This window comes from Rhipicephalus microplus, chromosome 9, assembly GCF_043290135.1.
Source record: "Rhipicephalus microplus isolate Deutch F79 chromosome 9, USDA_Rmic, whole genome shotgun sequence".
NCBI lineage: Eukaryota > Metazoa > Arthropoda > Arachnida > Ixodida > Ixodidae > Rhipicephalus > Rhipicephalus microplus.
In genome coordinates this window covers 81,124,870-81,151,641 of record NC_134708.1, presented here as the reverse complement: position 1 = coordinate 81,151,641, position 26,772 = coordinate 81,124,870, and the positions used below count along the sequence as shown (strand labels likewise).

Genomic DNA, 26,772 nt, shown 5'->3' with positions numbered 1-26,772 from the left:
GGGCGTACGACAGTATACCTCATTAAACGCACAGTACAAGCATTGGTATTGCCTAACGAGTAACTTGTGAAGCAAGTGCTAGTATAAAGCACTTAAATAAACATGCGATTATGTGGCGCAAAGAACGTCTATGGGTCGCGTAGACGTTCATGCAGTGACAGGGCGTAGGCAGAAATGTTTTTTGGAGGGTTGTAATGGTAAGTTTTTCCCCTGTATCCCATGTCAAACAAATACGGAGGGGGGGGGGGGGGGGCACGATCCTGGTGTGCCTTTCCCCTTCCTTGTTTGCGCCATTTTGCTCCGAGGAAGTAAAACCTCGCGTCCGCGAATGTTGTGCTTACGCTAATGCGCAGGCGAAACACGCGCAAGCACAGATCAGTAGATCACAACATAAATAATTTTTAAATGCTAAGCATTTCTTAGCAAACTTCGGCGACTTCGAGCGTATCTATCTATCTATCTATCTATCTATCTATCTATCTATCTATCTATCTATCTATCTATCTATCTATCTATCTATCTATCTATCTATCTATCTATCTATCTATCTATCTATCTATCTATCTATCTATCTATCTATCTATCTATCTATCTATCTATCTATCTATCTATCTATCTATCTATCTATCTATCTATCTATCTATCTATCTATCTATCTATCTATCTATCTATCTATCTATCTATCTATCTATCTATCTATCTATCTATCTATCTATCTATCTATCTATCTATCTATCTATCTATCTATCTATCTATCTATCTATCTATCTATCTATCTATCTATCTATCTATCTATCTATCTATCTATCTATTTAGCTCTCCTTGCCGTTTCGATGATGGTATCGATACCAAACCAGGTATGCCATAACATGACTGTATGAAGAACATGTTTGACTAGCCATTACATAAAAATCATGACATGTATGTCAATAATGTCATGATTTATATTTCATGGTTTTGCTGCTCTTGCGGTGGTTTCGTTCACATGAGATTTCAAAAAACTGGTATGGTATGACATTACTGCTTAGCAAACATAAGTGACAGACCCTAACGTGGAAATCATTACATGCACGTCATGATTTTTATCTTATGACTTGTCATGACTACACGCCACGCTCATGGTGCGCTCGCGGTCGTTTCCCTAGCTTCACATTACGGGAAGTGAATGGATGACGAAAGTACATTACTGGTGTAAACATGATAGTGATAGCATGCGTGTCACGTGAACACATGACAACGCACCACGCTCATAATGCGCTCGTGGCCCTTTCGCTAGCTTCATATATACCGAATTTGGTATCGCGTGACGTGAATAGACTACGAAGGTAAATGACATGTTTAAACATGGTAATCATGATATGCGTGTCATGTAAAACATGGCTGTATGCTGCGCTCATAGCGCGCTCACGGCCGTTTCGCTAGCTCCCCGTATCCCAAAATTTGTATCGCAGGACGTGAATAGACGACGAAATTAAATGACACGTCCAAACGTGATGATCATACATGCGTTTGATGTAAAACTTGACTACATTCTAAGCTCATAGTGCGGTTGCGGCCGTTCCGCCAGCTCCACATACCGTCACCTGATAATAAATTGGGTATCACGTGATGAAAATAGACGATGAGGGTAAATGACACATTCAAACATGGTAATCATGGCATGGAAGTCATGTACGCCATAATTCACGTCCGCCTTGTAATGTTGTGCTGATTTCAAAGTTATGTATCAACCTTCCTCCTTCGTGCTTCGCATATCGAGGATTCCCACAGTACGCAGGATCAGCCAATTTTTTTTCTCGCTTGAAACAACATCACTCTCCACACCAGAGATGGCCTTACAGTCACCAGGGTAGACACCATCAGGGTCTTCGGCATGATTATCGAGTCCCGCGGAACCCAAACAGTACACAAGCTCCGGACTAAGACTGAGAATGCCATACGACTCGTACGTAGAGTATACCCAACAGGCACCAGGGCCTCAAAGAAGACAACCTGCTGCGTCTCGTACACGCGTTTGTTTTGTGTCACTTTATCTACGTCACTGCTGAGCGCGATCAACCAATGCCCTTATTCGCAAGGTAGTCAAACGAGCCTTTGGTCTCCCTGTCACCACTCCAACGCACCAATTTCTCGAGCTTAGCGTACATTACACGCTACAAGAGATCACCGAGGCTCAGGAACGCGTGCAACTGACCCGACTCACGACCACCAAAACGGACCGCCATATTCTGTGTGAGCTCGGCTTCTTCTCCTCGACGGCCAAGGCGACGCTGTTTTGCATGCAGGGTTTAATCTAGAGATTATAGTGCATAAATCAAGAAAAAACCTAGAGTTGACTCTAATTCCCCGTGAAATCCGCGACCTTATCGCGATCACTCCTATTCTGCGAAACGTACACGCCGAATACAACAGAGGCAGGCACCTTGCGCGGGCGACCACCTTTCTCAAGCGCATGGACATGGAAGCGGGCAACGTCTCGTTCGTGGACGCCGCTACCTATCACAACAACCGAGCTTTCGCCGCGGTCACCGTATCATCCGCGTGGCAGATTCTCAACTCTGCCACAATGATCGCCCGAAACCCCGAAGTAGCTGAGCAAGTATCTATGGCTATAGGTATTCTCGACAGCAAACGGGAACTCATCTACAGCGACTGCAGACCAACCATAAAATCCTTCGATCGCTGCGTCATCTCCGACAAGGTTTTACGTATCCCATGCAGCGCGGACCCGAGTGCCCTGAAGCACCACACTGTCATCTGGTTCTCCGCCCATCTTGGCCAGGTTTCTTCGGGTGCCCTATCCAACCTCAACGAGATCGCCCATGATGCAGCATGCGCACATACTGAACACGCTGCCGCATGGCAACCCCATCTCGCTGAGTGAGATACCAATCGGGATGCATCCATTACCTATAATGACATAACAAGCATTTTTTACCTTGGATACCGAATGTTTCCACCCCCACATCCAAAAATTGACAGACCGCAGGCACTAACCCTACGCCTATTACAGACCCACACGTACCCAAACCTTGCCAGGCTTCACGTTTACTATCCTGATGTATACCCGAGCGACACGTGCCCCTTGTGTGCACACACGGCGACACGCGCACACATGTTCTGGGAGTGAAGAAACACCCCTCCCGACTCTACCTCAAACAAGTGGAAGAGGTCCCTCGGGAGCTAGCCCACTTCTCGCCGACCAGCAATGAGCCATCCAGCTGGCCCACGAAGCGGCCGCCAGGTACTCCCTGTCGGTCCCTACGTGGGAGACGCCCGCTATGCGCCAAGCGCGTCCTGCAGAACTGAAATAAAGGTATTTCCTTCCATTTCATTAAACAATATTTTGATGACGCTTTCTCGCGCTGTAGATAATCCATCTTGTAAAAATTGGCAGATCCCACGTACAGTGGGAATCGATGATATGTGAAGCACGAATGAGAAAGGTTGATATGTCATCTGAAATTCAGCACAACATTACGCGGTGGAAGAAATAATGTCGTACATGACTTCCGTGTCATGATTATGATGTTTGGATGTGTCGTCTACTTTCGTCAGTTATTCACGTCACGTGACACCAAATTTAGTATATGTGGAGCTAGCGAAACGACCACGAACACGCTATGACCGTGGTATGTTGTCATGTTCTTACATGAAACGCATGTCAGGATTATCATGTTTGCACCAGTCATATATTTTGTCTTTCATTGACGTCACGTAACACCAAATTTGGTATATGTGGAGCTAGTAATACGGCTGGGATTGCACCATGAAGGGCCCAATATACTCTAATGTAGCGTTGACGCGCGCGCACGCGGGGCACAGCAACGCTGCGTTAGCAAATCGCGAACACTCTATAGGCTGACATCAGGCGTGACCGGCGCGACCAGCGTCCGTCGAGGCAGCTTGATGGCAACCGGTGCAAAATGGAACATGCTGTATTTGGCGCCGATGCGTTACCCAGACAATACTGCGTTACCCTTTTTTCGTGACGGAGGGACGCCGGACGCTCTGAAACGCCCATGCGTCAGAGCAACGCAGCGCGGCGCGCACCTGCCTGCGAGTATATGTCAGGAACGGCGCCTGGCGTGGCAACGCCGGCGTGACGCGACGAAAGGAACGCCGGCCAGCACGTGCACCGCGTCACGTCAAAATGTATTGGCGCCTTGACTGTGGCATGTAGTCATATTCTTACATTACACGCATCTCATGATTATCATGTTTTCACCAGTCACGTACTTTCATCATCCATTGACGTCACGTAATACCAAATTTGGCATATGTGAAGCAAGCGAAACGGCCGCCAGCGCATCATGAGCCCGGTATGTAGGCAAGTTGTTACATGACACGCATCTCATGATTATCATGTTTGCACCAGTCACATACCTTCTTCATCCATTCACGTAGCGTGACGCTAGCGAAACGGCCGCGAGCGCATCATGAGCATGGCATGTAGTCATGTTGTTACATGACACGCATTTCGTGATTATTATGTTTGGATGTGTAAATACCTATGTCGTCTGTTCGTGTCGTCTAATACCGAGTTTGGTACATGCGAAGCTAGTGATACGGCCGCAAGGGCATCATGAGCGTAGCGTGTAGTCATGTAGTTACATGACGCGCATCTCATGTTTATCATGTTTGCACCAGTATCCTACCTTCGTCATCCAGTCACGTCCCGTAATCCCAAATTTGGTATAAGTGAAGCTAGCGAAACGGCCGCCAGCGCATCATGAGCGTGGCATTAGTCATGTTGTTACATGACACGCATCTCATGATTGTCATGCTTGCACCTAGTCACATACCTTTTTCATCCATTCACGTATCGTAATACCAAGTTTGGTATATGTGACGCTAGCGAAACGGCCGTGAGCGCATCATGAGCGTGGCATGTATACATAGTCATGTTGTTACATGTATGACACATCTGTCATGATTTTCATGTATGGTCTGTCGCTTGTGTTCTCCATGCAATCACGTCATACCATACCAGTTTTCCAACATGTCATTTGAACGAAACCACCGCGAGAGCTGCCGGACCATGAAATGTAAATCCTTACATTCATGACATTCGTGTCATGATTTTCTTGTTATGGCTAGTCAAATATGTTCTTCATACAGTCATGTTATGCCATACCAAGTTTGGTATCGATATCATTATCGAAACGGCCCGGATAGCTAAAAGTCGTAGGCGGCGACAGATAGATAGATAGATAGATAGATAGATAGATAGATAGATAGATACGCTCAATGTTGCCGAAGTTCGCTAAGAAAGGCTTCGCATTTAATAACTGTGCTGTGGCCTAATATTATTAGAATAGCTTGATGATCAGTTCAGGAATTAGAATCGGGCATAACTCATATTTTCTAAAGTTGGTCGCTCGCTAAACTTAAATGCCATTGCACGCAATCCTTGATCTAAGTGTCATGACAGTTAGCTGATATAAATTATAACGTCACGTTACAAGTTACGTTTCTACGAGAAATGTAGAATATAAAACGTGATTCTAATTAAGCTATTGTAAAAATCTATTCCAAAGCGTAAAAGTTTGTAAATCCTGTGACATTCTCTGGGGAAGAAATATCTTTACAGAATAACTAATATTTAACCTTGCATCTTTCTAGTTACAGTTTCGAGCCTTCCAAAAAAATTCGCATGCTGCTTGGGGTGCTTAGTTTTTTTCGTCAAATATGTTTTCAGGGAAGGCTTCTTGTTTTAGGCAGATAGCAGTAATTTTGTTCTTTTAAAGAAGTCACAATACAGCCTCAACGTTGGGACATGTGTTGTAAATGAGGCTCGTTTGTAGTGAACGAAAACGCAATAATTGTTATTTCTGGTATTCAGATGAGGTGTTGTATTTATGAATTTTAAATACATATAAAGTGGACGAAAACACAAACTGCTCCCTCTTAATGGTGGCCTTATCGGCAAACGCCTAATGGGGGTCCGATGTCCAGAGGTGCAAAAGCTTTTCATCCAAGCTTACGATTTGGTTTTACCTGTCACTCCTACAGCGCAATTAAAAGTACCGAATATTTTAAACTAAAAATGAAACGTTTACTTCTTTACACGTTGGCTTTGTATGAATGTTTCTGAAAAAAAAAGAAAAAAGGCGTGGCGCCCACTTATTGGCCATGAATATAAATGTCCTCTTGTCAGCATCTTTCTGGTGGAGCCGTAGCATCGAAAAATTCATATATATAAAGAAGTCTGGATATGAACGTTGTCTTTGCATCACAGTTGTAATATGTGGGCACGCACCTGCAAGCTATGCGGTTTCCGTCATAAAAATAACTTGTTATACAGTAAACGCTGGAGTGCAAATACTTTTGATATATTTAACATCTCTCATCACCTGTATCACATTACGATGATCAGCGCGGAAGGTAAATTTTGTATTATTACTCATCGCGCCCAGAGATAACACGCTATGTCAAAGCTTGTAACGGCTTCACTGGATGTGTTCAAGAGGTCGTGATTCACAGCGGGTCATCATCTGTCTTTGGTTATTGGCACACATTTTGGGCCTCTGATCCTGTTCCACACCTGCGCAGTCATTTCATACCGTGACCAATGCGGTGATAAACAAACGGTCTGTCACCTGACGTTGAAACGCTCTCGAAACAAGGAAGATAAAATAGCACGATTAGACATGAAGAAGGTTCCGCGTTACCCTAGTCAGTTTCCCTATATATAAACATGGCGTCTTATACCGGAACAATGCTACGTCGTTCATCTGCCATATTCTTAGGCGCTCTTTCCTTTCACAGCTGTCACTCCAATACAGCACACAATCAAGCAGAAACGATGGCAGACTACGGAGGTAGGTTGCTTGCTTTTATGTCTTATATTTTTGCGGTAAATGTGCTGGTTCTCGCACACGAAGCTGAAGGCTATACTTGTGCTAAACTTTTGTATATTGGTCTCTGGTGTACATTGGTTACTGCTCACGGCTGGTTATTTTTTCATCCACTTTTCTTTCTTCTTATTTACATTCCATTAGTTCTAATAACTTCCCCTGTACATTCCTTGGCATTACTGTCTGTTAGATCTCATTAATATTGTGTTAAAACACGGAAAAACAAGCCCTTAGGTATACACTTCTTTCCCTTATATATATATATATATATATATATATATATATATATATATATATATATATATATATATATATTTCATCATCAGCCTGACTACGTCCACTGCAGGACAAAGGCCTCTCCCATGTTCCGCCAGTTAACTCGGTCCTGTGCTTGCTGCTGCCAATTTATACCCGCAAACTTCTTAATCTCATCTGCCCACCTAACCTTCTGTCTCCCCCTAACCCGCTTCCCTTCTCTGGGAATCCAGTCAGTTACCCTTAATGACCAGCGGTTATCCTGTCTACGCGCTACATGCCCTGCCCATGTCCATTTCTTCTTCTTGATTTCAACTATGATATCCTTAACCCCCGTTTGTTTCCTAATCCACTCTGCTCTCTTCTTGTCTCTTAAGGTTCCACCTACCATTTTTCTTTCCATTGCTCGCTGCGTCATCCTCAATTTAAGCTGAACCCTCTTTGTAAGTCTCCAGGTTTCTGCTCCGTAGCTAAGTACCGGCAAGATACAGCTGTTATATACCTTCCTCTTGAGGGATAGTGGCAATCTACCTGTCATAATTTGAGAGTGCTTGCCGAATGTGCTCCACTCCATTCTTATTCTTCTAGTTACTTCAATCTCGTGGTTCGGCTCTGCGGTTATTACCTGCCCTAAGTAGACATAGTCTTTTGCAACTTCAAGTGCACTATTACCCATCTCGAAGCGCTGCTCCTTGCCGAGGTTGTTGTACATTACTTTCGTTTTCTGCAGATTAATTTTAAGACCCACCTTTCTGCTCTCCTTGTCTAACTCCGTAATCATGAGTTGCAATTCGTCCCCCGAGTTACTCAGCAATGCAATGTCATCGGCGAAGCGCATGTTACTAAGGTATTCTCCATTGACTCTTATCCCTAACTGTTCCCATTCTAGGCTTCTGAAAACCTCCTGTAAGCACGCGGTAAATAGCATTGGGGAAATTGTGTCCCCCTGTCTTACACCCTTCTTGATTGGTATTCTGTTGCTTTCTTTATGAAGCACTATGGTAGCAGTTGATCCCCTGTAGATATCTTCCAGAATGTTTATATATACTTCATCTACGCCCTGATTCCTCAGTGTTTGCATGACGGCTGATATTTCTACTGAATCAAACGCCTTCTCGTAATCTATGAAGGCTATGTATAGTGGTTGGTTATACTCTGAGCATTTCTCTATTACCTGATTGATAGTGTGAATGTGGTCAATTGTTGAGTAGCCTGTTCGAAATCCTGCTTGTTCCTTTGGTTGATTGAATTCTAATGTTTTCTTTACTCTGTTAGCAATTACCTTTGTAAATAGCTTGTATACTACAGAGAGCAAGCTGATCGGCCTGTAATTCTTCAAGTCCTTGTCATCTCCTTTCTTATGTATTAGGATGATGTTAGCGTTCTTACAAGACTCTGGTACTCTTCCCGTCAGGAGACACCTCGTAAACAGAGTGGCTAGTTTTTCTAACACAATCTGTCCTCCATCTTTCAGCAGATCTGATGTTACCTGATCCTCACCAGCAGCTCTGCCCCTTTGCATGCTCTCCAAAGCTTTTCTGACTTCTTCTATCATTACTGGTGGGGTGTAATCTGGGTTACTGCTAGTTCCTATAGTATTAAGGTCGTGGTTGTCTCGGCTACTGTACAGATCTCTGTAAAACTCCTCCGCTATTTTAACTATGCTATCCATATTGGTAGTTATTTTGCCTTCGTTGTCCCTTAGTGCATACATCCGACTTTTGCCTATCCCAAGTTTCCTCTTCAATGCTTTGACACTTCCTCCGTTTTCAGGGCGTGTTCAACTCTCTCCATGTTATACCTTCTTACATCGCATACCTTACGTCTATTAATCAACATCGAAAGCTCTGCCAGTTCTATTTTGTCTGTTGTGCTTAACACTTTCATGATTTGACGCTTCTTAATTAAGTTCTTCGTTTCCTGGGAAAGCTTGCCAGTGTCCTGTCTAACTGCCCTGCCTCCAAATTCCACTGCACACTCCGTAATGATACTCGTCAGATTATCAATCATTGTATCTACGCTAAGGTTGGTTTCCTCTCTAAGAGCCGAGTACCTGTTCTGCAGCGACACTCTGAATTCCTTTACTTTCCCTCTAAGTGCTAGCTGATTGATTGGCTTCTTGCGTATCAGTTTCTGTCGTTCCTTCTTCAATTCTAGGCGAATTCGAGACCGTACCATTCTATGGTCACTGCATCGTACTTTGCCAATCACTTCCACATCCTGCACGATTCCAAGGTGTGCACTCATTATAAAGTCTATTTCGTTCTTATTTTCGCCATTAGGGCTCCTCCATGTCCACTTGCGGTTTTCTCGTTTTCGGTAGAAGGTATTCAAAATCCGTAACTTATTGCGTTCTGCGAATTCTACTAGTAGCTCTCCTCTGGCGTTTCTAGTACCGATGCCATAATCTCCTACTGCCTGGTCTCCAGCCTGCTTCTTTCCTACCTTTGCATTAAAGTCGCCCATCACTATAGTATACTGTGTTTTTACCTTACTCATTGCCGATTCCACGTCTTCATAGAAGCTTTCAACTGAATCGTCATCATAGCTGGATGTAGGCGCGTAAGCCTGTACTATCTTTATTTTGTATCTTTTACTCAGTTTAATTACGATACCTACCACCCTTTCATTAATGCTATAGTATTCCTCTATGTTACCAGCTATGTTTCTGTGAATTAGGAACCCCACTCCCAGTTCTCTTCTGTCTGCCAAGCCCCTGTAGCAAAGGACGTGCCCATTCTGTAGCACCGTATAGGCCTAATCTGTCCTCCTAACCTCACTGAGCCCTATTATGTCCCATTTAACACCCTCTAGCTTCTCGAATAGTACAGCTAGACTTCCCTCACTAGATAAGGTTCTAGCGTTAAACGTTGCCAAGTTCAGGTTCCAATGGCGGCCTGTCCGGATCCAGAGATTCTTAGCACCCTCTGCTGCGTTGCAGATCTGACCGCCGCCGTGGTCAGTTGCTTCGCAGCTGCTATATATATATATATATATATATATATATATATATATATATATATATATATATATATATATATATATATATATATATATATAAGGGAAAGAAGTGTATACCTAAGGGCTCGTTTTTCCGTGTTTGTTTTAACACAATATTAATGAGATCTCACAGACAGTAATGCCAAGGAATGTACAGGGGAAGTTATTAGAACCAATAGAATGTAAATAAGAAGAAAGAAGAAAGAAAAGTGGATGAAAAAATAACCAGCCGTGAGCATATATATATATATATATATATATATATATATATATATATATATATATATATATATATATATATATATATATATATATATATATATATATATATATATATATATATATATAACTCATCCCCTGATGAAGGGAGGTCCCCTCCCGAAACTGTTGGGAAATAAATATATTTATCCTTGTTGACAACGCTCCCGTTGTGCCATATCCCATACCTTCACGAAGACTAACTGGCCCATTGAATTATTACTCCCACTATATATATATATATATATATATATATATATATATATATATATATATATATATATATATATATATATATATATATATATATATATAGGCAGGCATGGTCGTTGAGTGGCCGTAGCGTTGCATATAGTCCATCAGATCCTCCGTGAGCGGTCACAACGTGGTTTATTTCGACGTTTCGGCCTAGAGTCTGGCCTTCATGAGGATTAAAGGAACAGTTTGTTGGTGCTCAGCTTTATACAATTTCAAATCAGAGGGAAAGGAAAAAGGAAAAAGAGACAGAAAAAAGCAAAAGAAGAGGAAAAAAAGGATGACTGCCTCCGTGGTGCAATTCGCTAGCGCGTTCGGCTGTTAACCTTAAGAAAAAAGGAAAAAAAAAAGAATATAAGGTGGACTCCCCTCGGGCGCATCCTTTCGAATGCGTTATTCGAAGGCCGTAGGTTCGATTCCTGCTCATGGCTGGTTATTCTTTGCCCCGCCGCGGTGGTCTAGTGGCTAAGGTACTCGGCTGCTGACCCGCAGGTCGCGGGTTCGAATCCCGGCTGCGGCGGCTGCATTTCCGATGGAGGCGGAAATGGTGTAGGCCCGTGTGCTCAGATTTGGGTGCCCGTTAAAGAACTCCAGGTGGTCGAAATTTCCGGACCCCTCCACTACGGCGTCTGTCATAATCATATGATGGGTTTGGGACGTTAAACCCCACATATCAATCAATCAATCGGGCGCATCCTTTCACTCTTCCTTCCACTTCCCCCATCATCTGTCTCCCCATTCTCCCCTTCGCCTTTCTGATGTCAGCGGTCTGTGTATGCTTCCTTTCACTAACGCATTCTTCCCGAAACGCCTCCTGGCACTGGCTGTTCAGTGTGGGGCAAAAAAGAGCTTTTTTAGGAAGTCCTAAGCCTTTAACTACTCGGAGCCCCGTCAAAATTTTGTCGTAGAAAGAGGCGTGCCGCGTAGAGCGGCAGAGGCTGGTAAGCGGGCGCAATGCGAATTTCTTGCCCGCTTCTGGATTACGCGTGCAGTAGGGGCCTCCCGGCTGTGCACAGGTTGCTGTTGGGCATGTCATGCATGGTACAATTGATTGGGTAGTAAAAGAAAACAGAAAACAGATGACAGCTGCACTTAGGAAGAGTAGTTACACTTGGAATTGTTTTGAGTTGTCCCGTGCCCTTCGCAGCTGCAGTGCCGTGAACTCAGTTACTATTTTTATTATTGCCGTTATTGTTTTCTAATGCTTTAATTGCTGCAAGTGTACTAGGATTCTCATTTATTCCTCTATCGAGGGTGTTAAATCGGTGGATAAGGTATGACTCTCGTTGTTCACGTTCTCGGTTCGATTGAATTCCCGTCTCTAAGAGCGTTACTGATAGTTTGTCGAATGCATGGTCGGGAAGATTAAGATAGGGGTAGATTTGGGGCTGATTTCGCATGGGCTCTGTGATTAATGAAGCGAATCCTAAATGATGTTTGTGCAGAAATTATACGAGCATCAAAAACACAAGTCTGTAAACCTGGCCCGAAATTTGACGAGGAAACATGTCTACCCTTCTAACTTGGAGAAAAATTATTATGCTGCGAACAGTTCAAGTTTTCGCCCCTCAGGTGTCTGCAGCCGTAGCGCACCTTCAGCGAAATTCCACAGGTGCTGCCAGAGATGTCAAGGGAGCAAGTTTAACCGTTTTCTCCATGAAGTCCATGAAGATATGGTTTGACATCTGTGACACTTCATTTAATGGAAGCGGCCACAAAGCTCCTATTTTCAGAAGTGATGACCGTCACCTACTGTGGCTGAAGGATGAGTTATCTCATTTGTGCAACAAATACAGAAAAATACCATCGGATCAGTGAGTGCTGGCTTCCCCATTGAGACGTACGAAGACTTGCTTTTAACAAGGTATGATCCGGCTGTTTCGACGACCTGACCCTGACAGGCCCGAGGCGACGAAGGTACGTCACCTAATGCGGGATGTCAAAGAACCAGTGTTTGCGGGCCTCGTATGAAATCCACCTACAACAGTAGATTAATTCATAAGAGAGGCGACTGTCATCGAGCGCGCAATGCGACAAGGATACCGACACTTTGACCGCCTGCCGATACACACGGCAGTAAGTGCTGCAGCTCAGAACACTGCCGTATGTGAAAGTTCCCTGCGACAAATAATTAGGGAAATACTGCGTGAGGAACTTCGGGCCATCTGCGTCCCTCCTACCCAACCGCATGTCGCATCTGTTGCCAAAATCGTCCGCCAGGAGTTGAGGCAAGCCATTACACCACCCGCGCCAAGTCCTGAGCCACATCTAGCGAGCTACGCTGAGGCGGTCAGTCGTCCTCCACCGTCATTTGTGGCGACACCCTTCCAGCCATGACCCGCGACCGTACCTTGGTGGCAACGGGATTCCATGAGACGACCACCAGTTCGCCGAACTGACTTGTGGCGCATGGCCGACCGTCGACCTATTTGCTTCCGCTGCGGAGAACCAGGTCACATTGCCCGCTATTGCCGTCATAGCGATTCCGGGTTCAGGAACTTTCCTCATCCCGCTTCTTTTCGCTCTGAAGACCGTCGTGCCCACGATGCCAATCAACTGTCGATTGGCCAAGCAACTACACCGCGTCGCTGGTGATCTCCATCTCCTGCGCCTCACCGTGACTTCCCTCAGAGCTACGCGGACGTCACCAGAGGCCGTTCGCCTAGCATGCGCCGGGGAAACTAACTGCTGCGACCTCCGGGGGCACGGTTGCCAATCGTCGAGACACCGAAAAGTTCCCCCTATCATCGCAAGAAGATATGTCGTCAACCACGACGAATACGACGACGAATACGACGACGAATACTAATGCCGGTGAAGTTGTACGTACTGATCTTGGCGTTTTCATTGACGGACATCACGTTACAGCACTGGTCGACACTGGCGCTGACTTCTCAATCATGCGACAAGAACTCACCGACCGCCTTAGAAAGGTCAAGACACCTTGGACAGGGCCGCACATAAGGATTGCTCGTGGTCAGCTGATGACTCCCACGGGTAAGTGCACCACTCGACTTCGCATTGGGGATTCTAGCTTCGTGGCAACTTTCGTCCTGTTGCCAGACTGCTGTAAAGAGCTAATTTTGGGCATGGATTTTCTTCAAGATCATGGCGCTGTTATCAACATCCCTCAACGTATAGTGACGTTTTGCACACATCCGCATGTCGACGACAGCCGCGACGAACTACGCGGCCGTTTGCGAATAGCCGACGATGTGACGCTCCCACCGAGATCCTGCTGCCTTGTGTCTGTGTCCAGTGGGTGGCCTTCCTATAAAGATGTGATAGTGGAGCACATAGTCGCTCTTATGCTCACGCAAGACATTTCCATCGCGAGAGGCATCCTAACGCTTATTGGTGGACAGGCAGAAGTGCTCCTCACAAACTTCAGCAACGAGCGCCGTCAAATCCAGAAGGGTACCGCAATTGCCTAATTCGACGATATAGACCAAGCCGGGGATTGCTGTGCTTTGCAACCAGACGACGCGACAGTCCCTGCCTGGACAACTTTGTCGGTGAACATCTGCTCCACGCTTCCGCCCTCTGATAAGAAGCGCCTGCTTGGACTTATACACCGATTATAAGACTGCTTTTCGCGAACGTCAAAGGTCCAGCGGACGCCATTGACCAAGCACCGCATCATTACTGAAGACAACACGCGACCGATTCGTCAGAACCCCTACCGTGTGGCTCCGAAAGAACGCGAGGAGATTAAGAAGCAAGTACCGAAGATCCTCGTGGATGACGTCATACAACCTTCGAAAAGTCCTTGGGCGTCCCCCGTGGTTTTGGTCAAGAAAAAAGACGGCAGCTTGCGTTTCTGTATTGATTATTGCAAGCTGAACCAAGTCACGGAGAAAGACGTCTATCCACTGCCTCGCATAGGCGATTCACTCGATCGGCTGCGTCATGCGTGCTATTTCTCTTCAATGGACCTCCGAAGCAGCTACTGGCAGATAGAAGTCGACGAGAGAGATCGTGAAAAAACGCCTTTGTGACGCCTGATGGCCTTTACGAATTTAAGGTGCTTCCTTTTGGGTTGTGCGCGGCGCTAGCCACTTTTCAACGTCTCATGGACACCGTACTATCAGGTCTGAAGTGGCAAACATGCTTGGTCTATCTCGACGATGTTGTTGTATTCTCAGCATCATTCGAGGAACATCTCAGCCGTCTATTCACCATACTCCAAGCCATACGCTCGGCCGGCCTGACTTTAAAACCGGAAAAATGTCATTTTGGTTTCAATGAACTCAGCTTCCTAGGCCACGTCGTAAGTCACTAGGGTGTTCGACCTGACCCGGCCAAAATAGTTGCCGTAGCGCAATTTCCTGCACCCCGTGACAAAAAGGTTGTGAGACGCTTCTTAGGGTTGTGCGCCTATTACCGGCAATTTATCGAGGACTTTTCGTCTATTGCGGCGCCATTGACACGACTCACACGTGAGAACGTCACCTTCTTTTGGGGTGAACAGGAGCAAATGGCATTCAATGAACTATGACAACGACTGCAAACACCTCCAGTCCTTGCGCACTTCGTCCAGGACGCCCATACGGTACTTTACACTGACGCCAGCAATGTAGGTCTAGGTGCCGTTCTGGTGCAGTGTCAAGACGGCCGTGAAAGAGTAATAGCCTACGCCAGCAGAACTTTCTCTCGCATAAAGGAGAACTACTCGACCACCGAGAAGGAGTGTCTCGCTGTGGTGTGGGAAGTCATCAAATTTCGTCCGTATTTGTACGGCTGCTCCTTCAAGGTTGTTAGCGACCATCACTCCTTGTGCTGGCCCACCAACCTTAAAGATCCATCTGGTCGTTTGGCGCGCTGGAGCCTAAGGCTTCAAGAGTTTGACATGATCGTCGTCTATAAATCTGAGAAGAGGCACACCGACGCCGACTGTCTCTCACGGTCGCCAGTGGAAACTGTCGCTCCTATGACGAAAACATCGATGCGGCATTCTTGGGAGTCGTCAACACGGCCACTATTGCACGAGAGAAGCGCAGTGAGCCTGAGCTGTTACCACTCATTGAATATTTAGAAGGACGACGTAAAGATGTGCCGCGGTTATTTGCTAGAGGACTGCCATCGTTTTGCTTGCGAAACGATGCTCTATATAAGAAAAACTTTTCACCAACCGGTAACCCGCACTTGCTCGTCGTGCCTGCCACCCTTCGAAAAGAAATTATGGAAGCGTGCCTTGATGAAGCAACTTCTGGTCATCTCGGCTACACCCGAACATTGTCCTGACTATGATGCAAGTACTACTGGCAAAATTTACCTGCTGCTGTTAACCATCACGTGGGAACTTGCACCGACTGCCAAAGACGCAAAGCGCCTCCCAGCAAGCCAGCCGGTCTTTTACATCCAGTCGAAGCACCAGAAAAGCCGTTCACCCAGATTGGAATGGATTTCCTGGGTCCCTTTCCAACTTACAAAACAGGGAACAGGTGAATTATTGTGGCCATTGATTACCTGTCCCGTTATGCGGAGACTGAAGCTATGCAGCGCGGCACAGCAGCAGAAGCCGCTCAGTTCTTCATCGAAAACATCGTCCTTCGGCGTGGCGCTTCGACAACAGTGATCACAGACAGAGGACCTGCCTTCACCGCAGAGCTTTTGTAGTCCGTTCTCAGACTCAGCAGTACAGCTCACCGCAAAATAACTGCATACCATTTGCAGACAAACGGTCTGACGGAGCACCTCAATAAGACCCTCACAGACATGATCAGCATGTACGTTGACACGGAACATAAAAACTGGGATCAGATATTGCCGTACTTGACCTTTGCTTATAACACCGCTCGACAAGAAACCACTGGAATGACACCGTTCAGTCTGATCTATGGTCGCGAAGTCACGACAACGTTGGACGCCATGTTGCCGCATGAGTGTGACGACATCCATGTAGACGCCGAAGAATTCACTCAGCGTGCCGAAGAAGCCAGACAGCTCGCGCGCGTGAGCATCTGTCATCAGCAGCATTAAGATGCACAACGCTACGACACCCGACACAAGTTTATTAGCTAGACACCAGGCGACAAAGTTTGGGTCTGGATTCCGATACGTCGACGTAGACTGTCTGAGAAACTGTGGAGACGGTACTTTTGTCTATACAGCGTCACGCGACGCTTGAACGACGTGAACTACGAAGTTGTTCCCGACACTGATTGTAGTTCTAAGCGCCAAAAGCATTTGCCCGAAGTCGTGCACGTCGTGCGTATGAAACCGTATTTATTGAGTTAATTAGCCCCCGGTTAACATTTTCGTACGATTACTTCATACGCCTGGTAGAGCACCTAGGTTGCGCATTGGGACGATGCTTCTTTCGGAGGGAGGCAAATGTCACGTGCTTGCTCAAAAAAGACGATGACAGTTGTGCATGTGCGACGAAGGACTACGAAATGGACGAAAAAGACGAACTCGCTTGCGCGTTCTAATTAAAAACGATCGACCTGCTTCTGGTGTCTTAATCTCTGCGGCAAGACCTCTGTTTTGACGTCGTGACAATATGATCGAGCGAGCCAAAGGCCTGGGTGCAACCAAGAAATATAGACATACGAGGACATTCGGAATAATTTGAAAGTTTCTATCGACCACCTGTTAATTGTCCTGTGATGACTCGCACCACATCTCTTCTCAGAGTGTACGTGCTTTGTCTCCACTGTGGCCTCAAAGTAACGCTTCAGTGTTTTCTGTAACACTTATTAGAATGGTGGATGTATTCTTTGATTATTACTTCGCGTTGCCTTTTTATGGATGCAGTGGGTTATCGAGATATCTCATCAAGTCTATAAATGATAGAGCTGTTGTTTCCTTAATGTAGAAACGTTATACTAAGAGGACCTCAATTCTTCCGATTCGAATGCCCTGCTACAAAACTTTGACCTGGCTCACCAGCTGTACCATACTCGGTAGTTGCTGTATGGTTATGTTCATACAAAAACTGCATCGATGTAGGGCGCAAAGCGTTTCTGGAAGGAAAGCAACTCTGAAACAATCTGGTGCCTCGCAGGCATGCCTTTGCGCAGCTTTCTTTTTCCAGACTTGTAATTTTTCATTCATTTCTTACGTTTTGATGAAATCTGAGAATACTAACAAGCTTCATTAGGCTTGGGACTCAAAACGACTAACCTCAAGTAAAAATGATTTCAGGTGTTCATTAAAATTTCTATTTCATACAGCGAGTGAATACAAGCTCGAAGTCTGCTGGGTTGCGTGCCACGGAGACGAACTTCCTGAGAACGCAGTGCCTGGAGGTGACGACGTGAGAGGGGACGTCACCTACGTAGGGCGAGCCACGTACGCGGGCGAAGTGATACCAGGAAAGGTGGTGCCTTTCCATCGCTTCTGTTACGTGGCTCATGGCGGCGCCGAACATATGTTCCGCGACTACCAGGTATGTCTCCTCATTTTCACGCGATTCATGAAGAATGTTACTACCCCTCTAAAAAAATTTCGCTAAGCGACACGAATATGATCCCTGACGTCAGCACAGGTACGAATGGTGGACAAATGGGACGATTTCAAAACAAGCTGTGTCCTCAAAAATGTCCGGTTTTCAGTTCGATCAGCTGTATGTCACCTGGTGAGAACAAAACAGATTTGGGTCTATGGAGTGCCGTAATGATTAAGTTCTGCACCTGAAGTGGTGCAGGTAGAAATAAGAAAGCTGAAATTGAAGGTTCAATTGGTCAATGAACATTGTCGGCGTAATGGGTTGCAATTCATAATTCATAAGGCGTAGCTCTGCGCGACATACATGCACATAGATAAAGCACGCATACAAAGCGTTAACTTGCAAACTAGCTCTGAGTGCGTCCTTCTTCGCTTTCTCTTTCGCGTTGCGCTAAGCCATATGGGTAATGAGGCTCCGACTACAACAGTTTATTTATTAAGTATAGTTACACCAAGATATACAGTTATTAGGTATCATCATCATCATCATCATCATAATCATCATCATCATCAGCCTGACTACGTCCACTGCAGGACAAAGGCCTCTCCCATGCCAGTTAACCCGGTCCTGTGCTTGCTGCTGCCAATTTATACCCGCAAACTTCTTAATCTCATCTGCCCACCTAACCTTCTGTTTCCCCCTAACCCGCTTTCCTTCTCTGGGAATCCAGTTAGTTACCCTTAATGACCAGCGGTTATCCTGTCTACGCGCTACATGCCCGGCCCATGCCTATTTCCTCTTTTTTATTTCAACTATGATATCCTTAACCCCCGTTTGTCCCCTGATCCACTCTGCTCTCTTTTTGTTTCTTAAGGTTACACCTACCATTTTTCTTTCCATTGCTCGCTGCATCGTCCTCAATTTAAGCTGAACCCTCTTTGTAAGTCTCCAGGTTTCTCCTCCGTAGCTAACTACCGGCAAGATACAGCTGTTATATACCTTCCTCTTGAAGGATAGTGGCAATTTACCTGTCATAATTTGAGAGTGCTTGCCGAATGTGCTCCACCCCATTCTTATTCTTCTAGTTACTTCAATCTCGTGGTTCGGATCTGCGGTTATTACCTGCCCTAAGTAGACATAGACTTCTACAGCTTCAAGTGCACTATTACTTATCTCGAAGCGCTGCTCCTTTCCGAGGTTGTTGTATATTACTTTCGTTTTCTGCAGAATAATTTTAAGACCCACCTTTCTGCTTCCTTGTCTAACTCCGTAATCATGAGTTGCAATTCGTCCCCCGAGTTACTCAGCAATGCAATGTCATCGGCGAAGCGCAGGTTACTAAGGTATTCTCCATTAACTCTTATCCCTAACTGTTACCATTCTAGGCTTCTGAAAACCTCCTGTAAGCAAGCGGTAAATAGCATTGGGGAGATTGTGTCCCCCTGCCTTACACCCTTCTTGATTGGTATTCTGTTGCTTTCTTTATAAAGCACTATGGTAGCAGTTGACCCCCTGTAGGTTTCTTCCAGAATGTTTACATATACTTCATCTACGCCCTGATTCCGCAGTGTCTGCATGACGGCTGATATTTCTATTGAATCAAACGCCTTCTCGTAATCTATGAAGGCTATGTATAGTGGTTGGTTATACTCTAAGCATTTCTCTATTACCTGATTGATAGTATGAATGCGGTCAATTGTTGAGTAGCCTGTCTGAAATCCTGCTTGTTCCTTTGGTTGATTGAATTCCAATGTTTTCTTTACTCTGTTAGCAATTACCTTTGTAAATAGCTTGTACACTACAGAGAGCAAGCTGGTCGGCCTGTAATTCTTCAAGTCCTTGTCATCTCCTTTCTTATGTATTAAGATGATGTTAGCGTCAGGAGACACCTCGTAAACAGGGTGGCTAGTTTTTCTAACGCAATCTGTCCTCCATCTTTCAGCAGATCTGATGTTACCTGGTCCTCACCAGCAGCTTTGCCTCTTTGCATGGTGTCCAAAGCTTTTCTGACTTCTTCTATCATTACTGGTGGGGTGTCATCTGGGTTACTGCTAGTTATTATAGTATTAAGGTCGTGGTTGTCTCGGCTACTGTACAGATCTCTGTAAAACTCCTCCGCTATTTTAACTATCCTATCCATATTGGTAGTTATTTTGCCTTCTTTGTCCCTTAGTGCATACATCCGACTTTTGTCTATCCCAAGTTTCCTCTTCACTACTTTGACGCTTCCTCCGTTTTTCAGAGCGTGTTCAATTCTCTCCATGTTATACCGTCTTACATCGCATACCTTACGTCTATTATTCAACTTCGAAAGCTCTGCCAGTTCTATTTTGTCTGTTGTACTTGACACTTTCATGATTTGACGCTTCTTAACTAGGTTCTTCGTTTCCTGGGATAGCTCGACAGTGTCCTGTCTAACTACCCTGCCTCCAACTTCCACTGCACACTCCGTATTGATACTAGTCAGATTATCATTCATTGTATCTACGCTAAGGTTGGTTTCCTCACTAAGAGCCGAGTACCTGTTCTGCAGCGACACTCTGAATTCCTGAACTTTCCCTCTCAGTGCTAGCTCATTTATTGGCTTCTTGCGTATCAGTATCTGTCGTTCCTTTCTCAAGTCTAGGCGAATTCGAGACCGTACCATTCTATGGTCACTGCATCGTACCTTGCCAACCACTTCCATATCCTGCACGATTCCTGGGTGTGCACTCATTATAAAGTCTATTTCGTTCTTATTTTCGCCATTAGGGCTCCTCCATGTCCACTTGCGGTTTTCTCGTTTTCGGTAGAAGGTATTCAAAATCCGTAAATTATTGCGTTCTGCGAATTCTACTAGTAGCTCTCCTCTGGCGTTTCTAGTACCGATGCCATAATCTCCTACTGCCTGGTCTCCAGCCTGCTTCTTTCCTACCTTTGCATTAAAGTCGCCCATCACTATAGTATACTGTGTTTTTACCTTACTCATTGCCGATTCCACGTCTTCATAGAAGCTTTCAACTGAATCGTCATCATGGCTAGATGTAGGCTCGTAAGCCTGTACTACCTTCATCTTGTATCTTTTATTCAGTTTAATTACGATACCTACCACCCTTTCATTAATGCTATAGTATTCCTTTATGTTGCCAGCTATGTTTCTGTGAATTAGGAACCCCACTCCCAGTTCTCTTCTGTCTGCCAAGCCCCGATAGCAAAGGACGTGCCCATTCTGCAGCACCGTATAGGCCTCATCTGTCCTCCTAACCTCACTGAGCCCTATTATATCCCATTTAACACCCTCTAGCTCCTCGAATAGTACAGCTAGACTTCCGTCACTAGATAAGGTTCTAGCGTTAAGCGTTGCCAAGTTCAGGTTCCAATGGCGGCCTGTCCGGATCCAGAGATTCTTAGCACACTCTGCTGCGTTGCAGATCTGACCGCCGCCGTGGTCAGTTGCTTCACAGCTGCTGGGGACTGAGGGCCGTGAGTTATTTACGTATGCATGTGGGAGGTAGTGGCCAGGTACTGCACCAGGGTGGCCAATCCTTCTCTGGTGAGGGAGTGTGTTCCCGGTGGTGGTTACCGGTGAGGCCGCACCCCAGGCCTCTTATTGCAGTTCCATCAACACGCGGATTTTTTTTTATTCGGTTTGGAACTGCGCGGTACCGGGATTTGAACCACGGACCTCTTGCATGCGAGGCGGATGCTCTAACCACTACGCGGTGAAGCTGGTCATATCTATTATATAATATATAATATTTCAGCGGTGAAGCTGGTCATATCTGCTTCACCGTAACCTATGTAATCTTAAACCCCGCATTTTGTCGTTTTGTTATAACATCAAAAAACCCACAGAAAGTCAAGCATAGCCAGCTGGAACTTTCAAGTTCATAACAGGTTTGTGCAAGGTTGCTTTAATATACAGCATGTTTAGCTGCGTTAGCTGCACACTGACAATATCAAGGCGGCCTTCAATGGTTAGCAATTCAGGTTTCAAGCTGACATTGCAGCAAAAACTCCGAGTATCAGAAATGAGCTAGCTCTGCTTCCGCGATGAAATGATCGAACTCTTACACAACTAACACTTTTTTTCAGTATTGTGCTGGGGTAAAGCATTTTCTTTCACTAGTCACAACTGCTCTTGTACAATAACAAATTGCACAAACTTGACTCAGAAGCCCCTATGCCGGCACTGTGTCATTTCACAGGATACAAATACGACGACATGCATTCTCGTTCGAAACCCTATAAACCTTTCTTTGTCTCAATCTATTGTATTGTGGCAACTTCAAGTGACATTGCGAAATGCCGATTTCGTGCTTTTTAACTGCCTGTTTCTTGCCATCTGCAAAATTAAATGAAGCACTCAGCCTTTCAAAGGTTCTCCTGGACTGTCGGGAGCCCAGTTGTCTAACGGAAGCAAGACGACCTTTCAAGTAATGCTTGCAGCTCCGTGAGTTAGTTCATACTTCACAATAAACTGGTGTGCTCAAATGAATAAAAGGACACAGGAGGACCGGACAGGGACAGGCAAAATAACAGCTCTAATTGGAGCAGTTATTGCAAGGACACATTAACACGTGCCTGTCCTTGTCCGGTCTTTCCGTGTTTTTGTTTTTATTCGCACAAACCAGTTTACTTTGAAGACAAATTTTTATCAGCAGGTTTTTGACATTGGAAAACATGCAAGGAGATTCTTTTTTTTTGCTTGATACTTCTTGTATAAATGGTGTAAGCATATGTAAATTATTTTTTAAACCACGATGCGTAAATTTTCTTGCATAATATCTGCTAGTAAAGGAGGTACAATTTTTTTCAAGTTGTTAGAATAAAATTGAGAGTGCTTGCATATGCAGGAGATGCGCAGGCATCGAAGACGGGAAATGCACTACCTTGTGGCACAAGACAGAGTTTGCATAAATTTGCAGCATTGGCTCTTGCAGTTAAACCGATGACCCTGCACTCCATCTAATGTGAACACACAAGGCACCAGATTTACACAGCTTCAACCAGAATGTGCTAATAGAGTAAAAGATAACATAAAAATAATATAAAATTAACCAATAACACACTGAGCGACACGAAAGCAATGGTCTGCAAAGATATCAGCCATCGCAATCAAACATGCATCGACTGCCAACCAGGAATGACCCTTACAAAGCGATTGTTTTTAGTTGCACTCTCCGTTAATATTAGTTATCATTGGAGCTGCCAACACAACAGTTAATATGATTTTATCTCAATAAAATACTTTAACATGCTGATTAGAGCAGTCAGACAATTAAAGCAACGCGGGCACTAGTTTGTCAGAATGGTCAGGCAGCTGACAATTTCCTTGTTTTCCAATAAATACACATGTATTCACTTAATCACAACGAATATTATCTCTATCAATCATCACTTCCCGTCACCCATTTTGATATTCAATGAAGCAGTATTCAGAGTGACTTGCCGAAGGACAATAATATTGCCAACAAATGTAATCAGCACATTGCACACAATATGATGCGTCCAGAAAGAAGCACTACAAATCCTTCACTGGGCATCTGTTGCACCAATTAGACTACGCTACAAAAATGACAGCGTAGCTATTCTTGAAAAATGAAGAATGACTCGGAAAATGGCCCGTATCTACATTCTACAATGACCACAATCACTCATTCTCTGACGCAGCCAGCACCTTCCACATACCCAACAAAACATCAATCACTCATAAAACTTAGTTCACTCGTTACACCCTGTTCCGTTTCCATTCAAATCACTCTCAATAAATGAGAAAAGAATGTCAACACCACTTTGAAATTATATTATGCAGACAAAAAAGAGAGTAACGTACAAACACACACAGCGTACAAACCAAAAGAGATGTATATATACTACACAAAATAAGCAGCTCTTTACAAGGACATGACCCCCAACACCAGAATGGTTACTACATGGCCACAACACACTAGAAAGCTTTATAACCCTGGTCCGTTGAAAGCAGACTTCTCAATGAAAGGCGTTCGTTCTTTGGCATCAGTCACTGGGATGGAAGACCATGATGTGTGTACCAAATGGTTCTAGCAGTCTTTTCAGGTCACGAGTTCTTTTTTAGGTATAGTTACACTTATTAATTACGAATAGCCCAGTGCAAAATATCAACAGTGCTAGCGTCGCCACCACTCATCTGGGGCAGTAAGTTGAGTTTGTCTTTCTGCAGTGATAGGGGCGGCGCGCATTTCGGTGGGAACGGAATTCACAGGCTCGACAGCACCAGCAACTTCCCGGATAGTCCCGGACTTGATGCGAGTAATTTTGTCTGTTGCTTCAGAGTGAAAGTGGAGCCATTGACGTTTTGCACTGGCCCTTTCGTTCAACTGTATCTGCGTCGGTGAACCCACGCCTCCATTGAAGCCATGGGACATGTATATGCTTTGTTGAAGAAAGTTTCTTTCAAGTTCATTGGCAGTAAGCCAGTGGTGAATGGTGTATATACGTCGCTCGCCGTCAGTGGGAAGAACAGTATGAGCGGCGAGGTCTAGCTGCCAATTTTTTGTTGTAATTATGCCTCCTCGAGGAAGTCACCTGATCTGTATTTTTACTCTATTTTGATGAGATAAACATTGCTGTGATGTATAGGTTTGTATTTTTAAGTGTCGAAACGCAATGATGATTCAGCTAAACCAAAATCACGTTTGGCTACTTTTCTGGCTCCAAAGTAAAATGACGGCTGCTGGTTGGCTATTGTTCTAGCTGCTTCAGGTAATTTCGGGGCTATTTTTCTCTTTGAGGATCTGGAAACCCTGATCAGTGGCCTGGTCGAGCCAATAACTAACTCGGCCAAAAAAATATATGAGACCCACAATAGTTTGTAAATTTGCCCGTGCACTTCATTTACGGGCAATATATCGCTGTTCGAACATACAACGTAATATCGGCCTGTTGATATGAGTGTTGTTATATGGAGACTATAAATGACTAAAATTTGAACCACTTTCTTGAAGGTGCTTGTCTCAAACGGAGCTCCTTTGGCATGGCTACCTGAATCCAATGGGGCAGTGCCAAGCGGAGCCCTACAGGGCGGCAAAAGCCACGACGGCGAGCCCCTCTACAATGGTAGAGCAAAGCACAATGGCATGCTCACTATCGGCAAGGTTCATCCATCACAAAGACGCCTTTATGTCTCCTTTGGTTACAAGGAGTATTCCTACACTGAGTATCAGGTCCTCGTTTGCAAGACGATCAACCTGTGAGCTGAACGGAGACTGCTGTATGAAACTTCGTTCAACCATGATGAACGTCAAGGAAAAAAAAATGTTGCAACCTTCCTGTAACGAATTGCCATCCTCAACCCTTATATTTAATATAATGGAAATTTCAGTTTTGAAAAATGATTGCGTTCTCACTGTCTATGATGATGTACAAAAAATAACATTTAGTAATGTTTTATTTTTTGAACTGCAGCCTGTGACAAAATAACCAAAGCAATCTATATCACGGTAACTTCGCCATCCCTTTTTATAGTCTCTGTACTTCAGTTGATTATTTGTTTCTATTTACCATCAAATGTAAGATAAGTATTAAAAGTTTATTTGGAACACGCATGCTGATTGAGTGTCGATTTGCGTCCGCGCTCAACCAGACTATCAGTTCTTCACAACAAGCTATTGTATTTTCGTAAGCTTTCGCGAAAGAGGAGAGAACTCTTTCTGTATAGTTTTCGGAATATTTTTGAATATCATATTGTTCAGTCCTAGTAGCACCGCTTTCTACCCTGGTCATGTTTAGAGGTGAGTGAATGCAGATATCAACACAGGTCATTTCTGGTATTGAATAAATTTAATTTAGTCGCAGATTCTGCACACAAACGGATGATCTGCAGTAGGATCAGTGAAAAAAAACAGTATAGCGAAAAAAATTGAATTTCCAACCGCTATTTCTTCTCAAAGTCGTCCTACTACACCTTTTTAAGTATATAACCGTTGAAGGGCTTGGTTAAAATATGTTGTTGTCTTACAAATCGTCTGCCGCAATTTTTTTTTTCGAATCACCGAGGTACGAGTTGTAGGCTGAAGTCATACGAGGGAAGTTATAGGGAAGCACAAAAAAAAAAGAAATATAGGTGATCCCCGTCATAGGAATCAGTAGAACGCGCAAGTAAAATGTCTCCGTACAGAAGTAGCTAACGTGGTCTGTCTCCTTCTTTCACTTGTCCCTCGTTATTGGCGCTGTTTTTTATGTGAATTATGTCGTACAGAAGTAGTTTACCGTAGACTGATGTAAAAGTGGCTATGCAATGTCTGTTGCTGTTCGACAGCCCCGTTTTTCGTAAACGGATCAACCTTGAATATTAAGGATAGATCTCCATCCCGACTTCTAAACTCGATGATTAATGACGTGCCCCTGTGGTCATGGATGCCTGTGGTAGCTAGTTAACGGTGAGAGAAGAACAAAAGAAAGCTTTGTGACAGCCGGAAAAGCATGACGTGAACCATAGTCAACTCGCGGCATGTTCATGCTACTGCCCGATTCTTTAAAGGGAAACACAACGCACGTTGTGTGTCGGCGGGCCACGATACTTCGCGTGGCGAGCGAACGCGGGGAAGTGAAGGCGGGGTCACGTCCAGGCGAAGCAGGCGTGTTGCTCTATGCGTTTTAGAACTACACTTGGTATGTATGGATGCTATGAGCCACACCGTCGCTTTGGGTAACGTCACCACGTGGCAGTGTATCAAGGCATTCATTCTATTGAAATGTCGCCGAATAAGACGAACGCGTGCAAACGACGCG

At 44.7% G+C, this 26,772-nt stretch overlaps 1 protein-coding gene across 2 annotated transcripts in view; it reads left to right on the top strand.

Annotated features, from left to right (window-relative positions):
- LOC119163175 (uncharacterized) overlaps positions 1–25,586 on the top strand; it is a 37,845-nt gene extending 12,259 nt beyond the window's left edge. The window contains exons 1-3 of one of the 2 annotated variants that reach the window (XM_037415121.2): positions 6,685–6,824; positions 17,807–18,021; positions 24,987–25,586. In XM_037415121.2, the coding sequence (XP_037271018.2) occupies positions 6,701–6,824; positions 17,807–18,021; positions 24,987–25,235 (588 nt within the window). In that variant the 5' untranslated portion in view covers positions 6,685–6,700 and the 3' untranslated portion in view covers positions 25,236–25,586. Of the gene's footprint in view, positions 1–6,684; positions 6,825–17,806; positions 18,022–24,986 lie in introns of those variants that run through there. The other variant, XM_075873944.1, reaches the window with a different exon arrangement.
- The last annotated feature ends 1,186 nt before the right edge of the window (positions 25,587–26,772 follow it).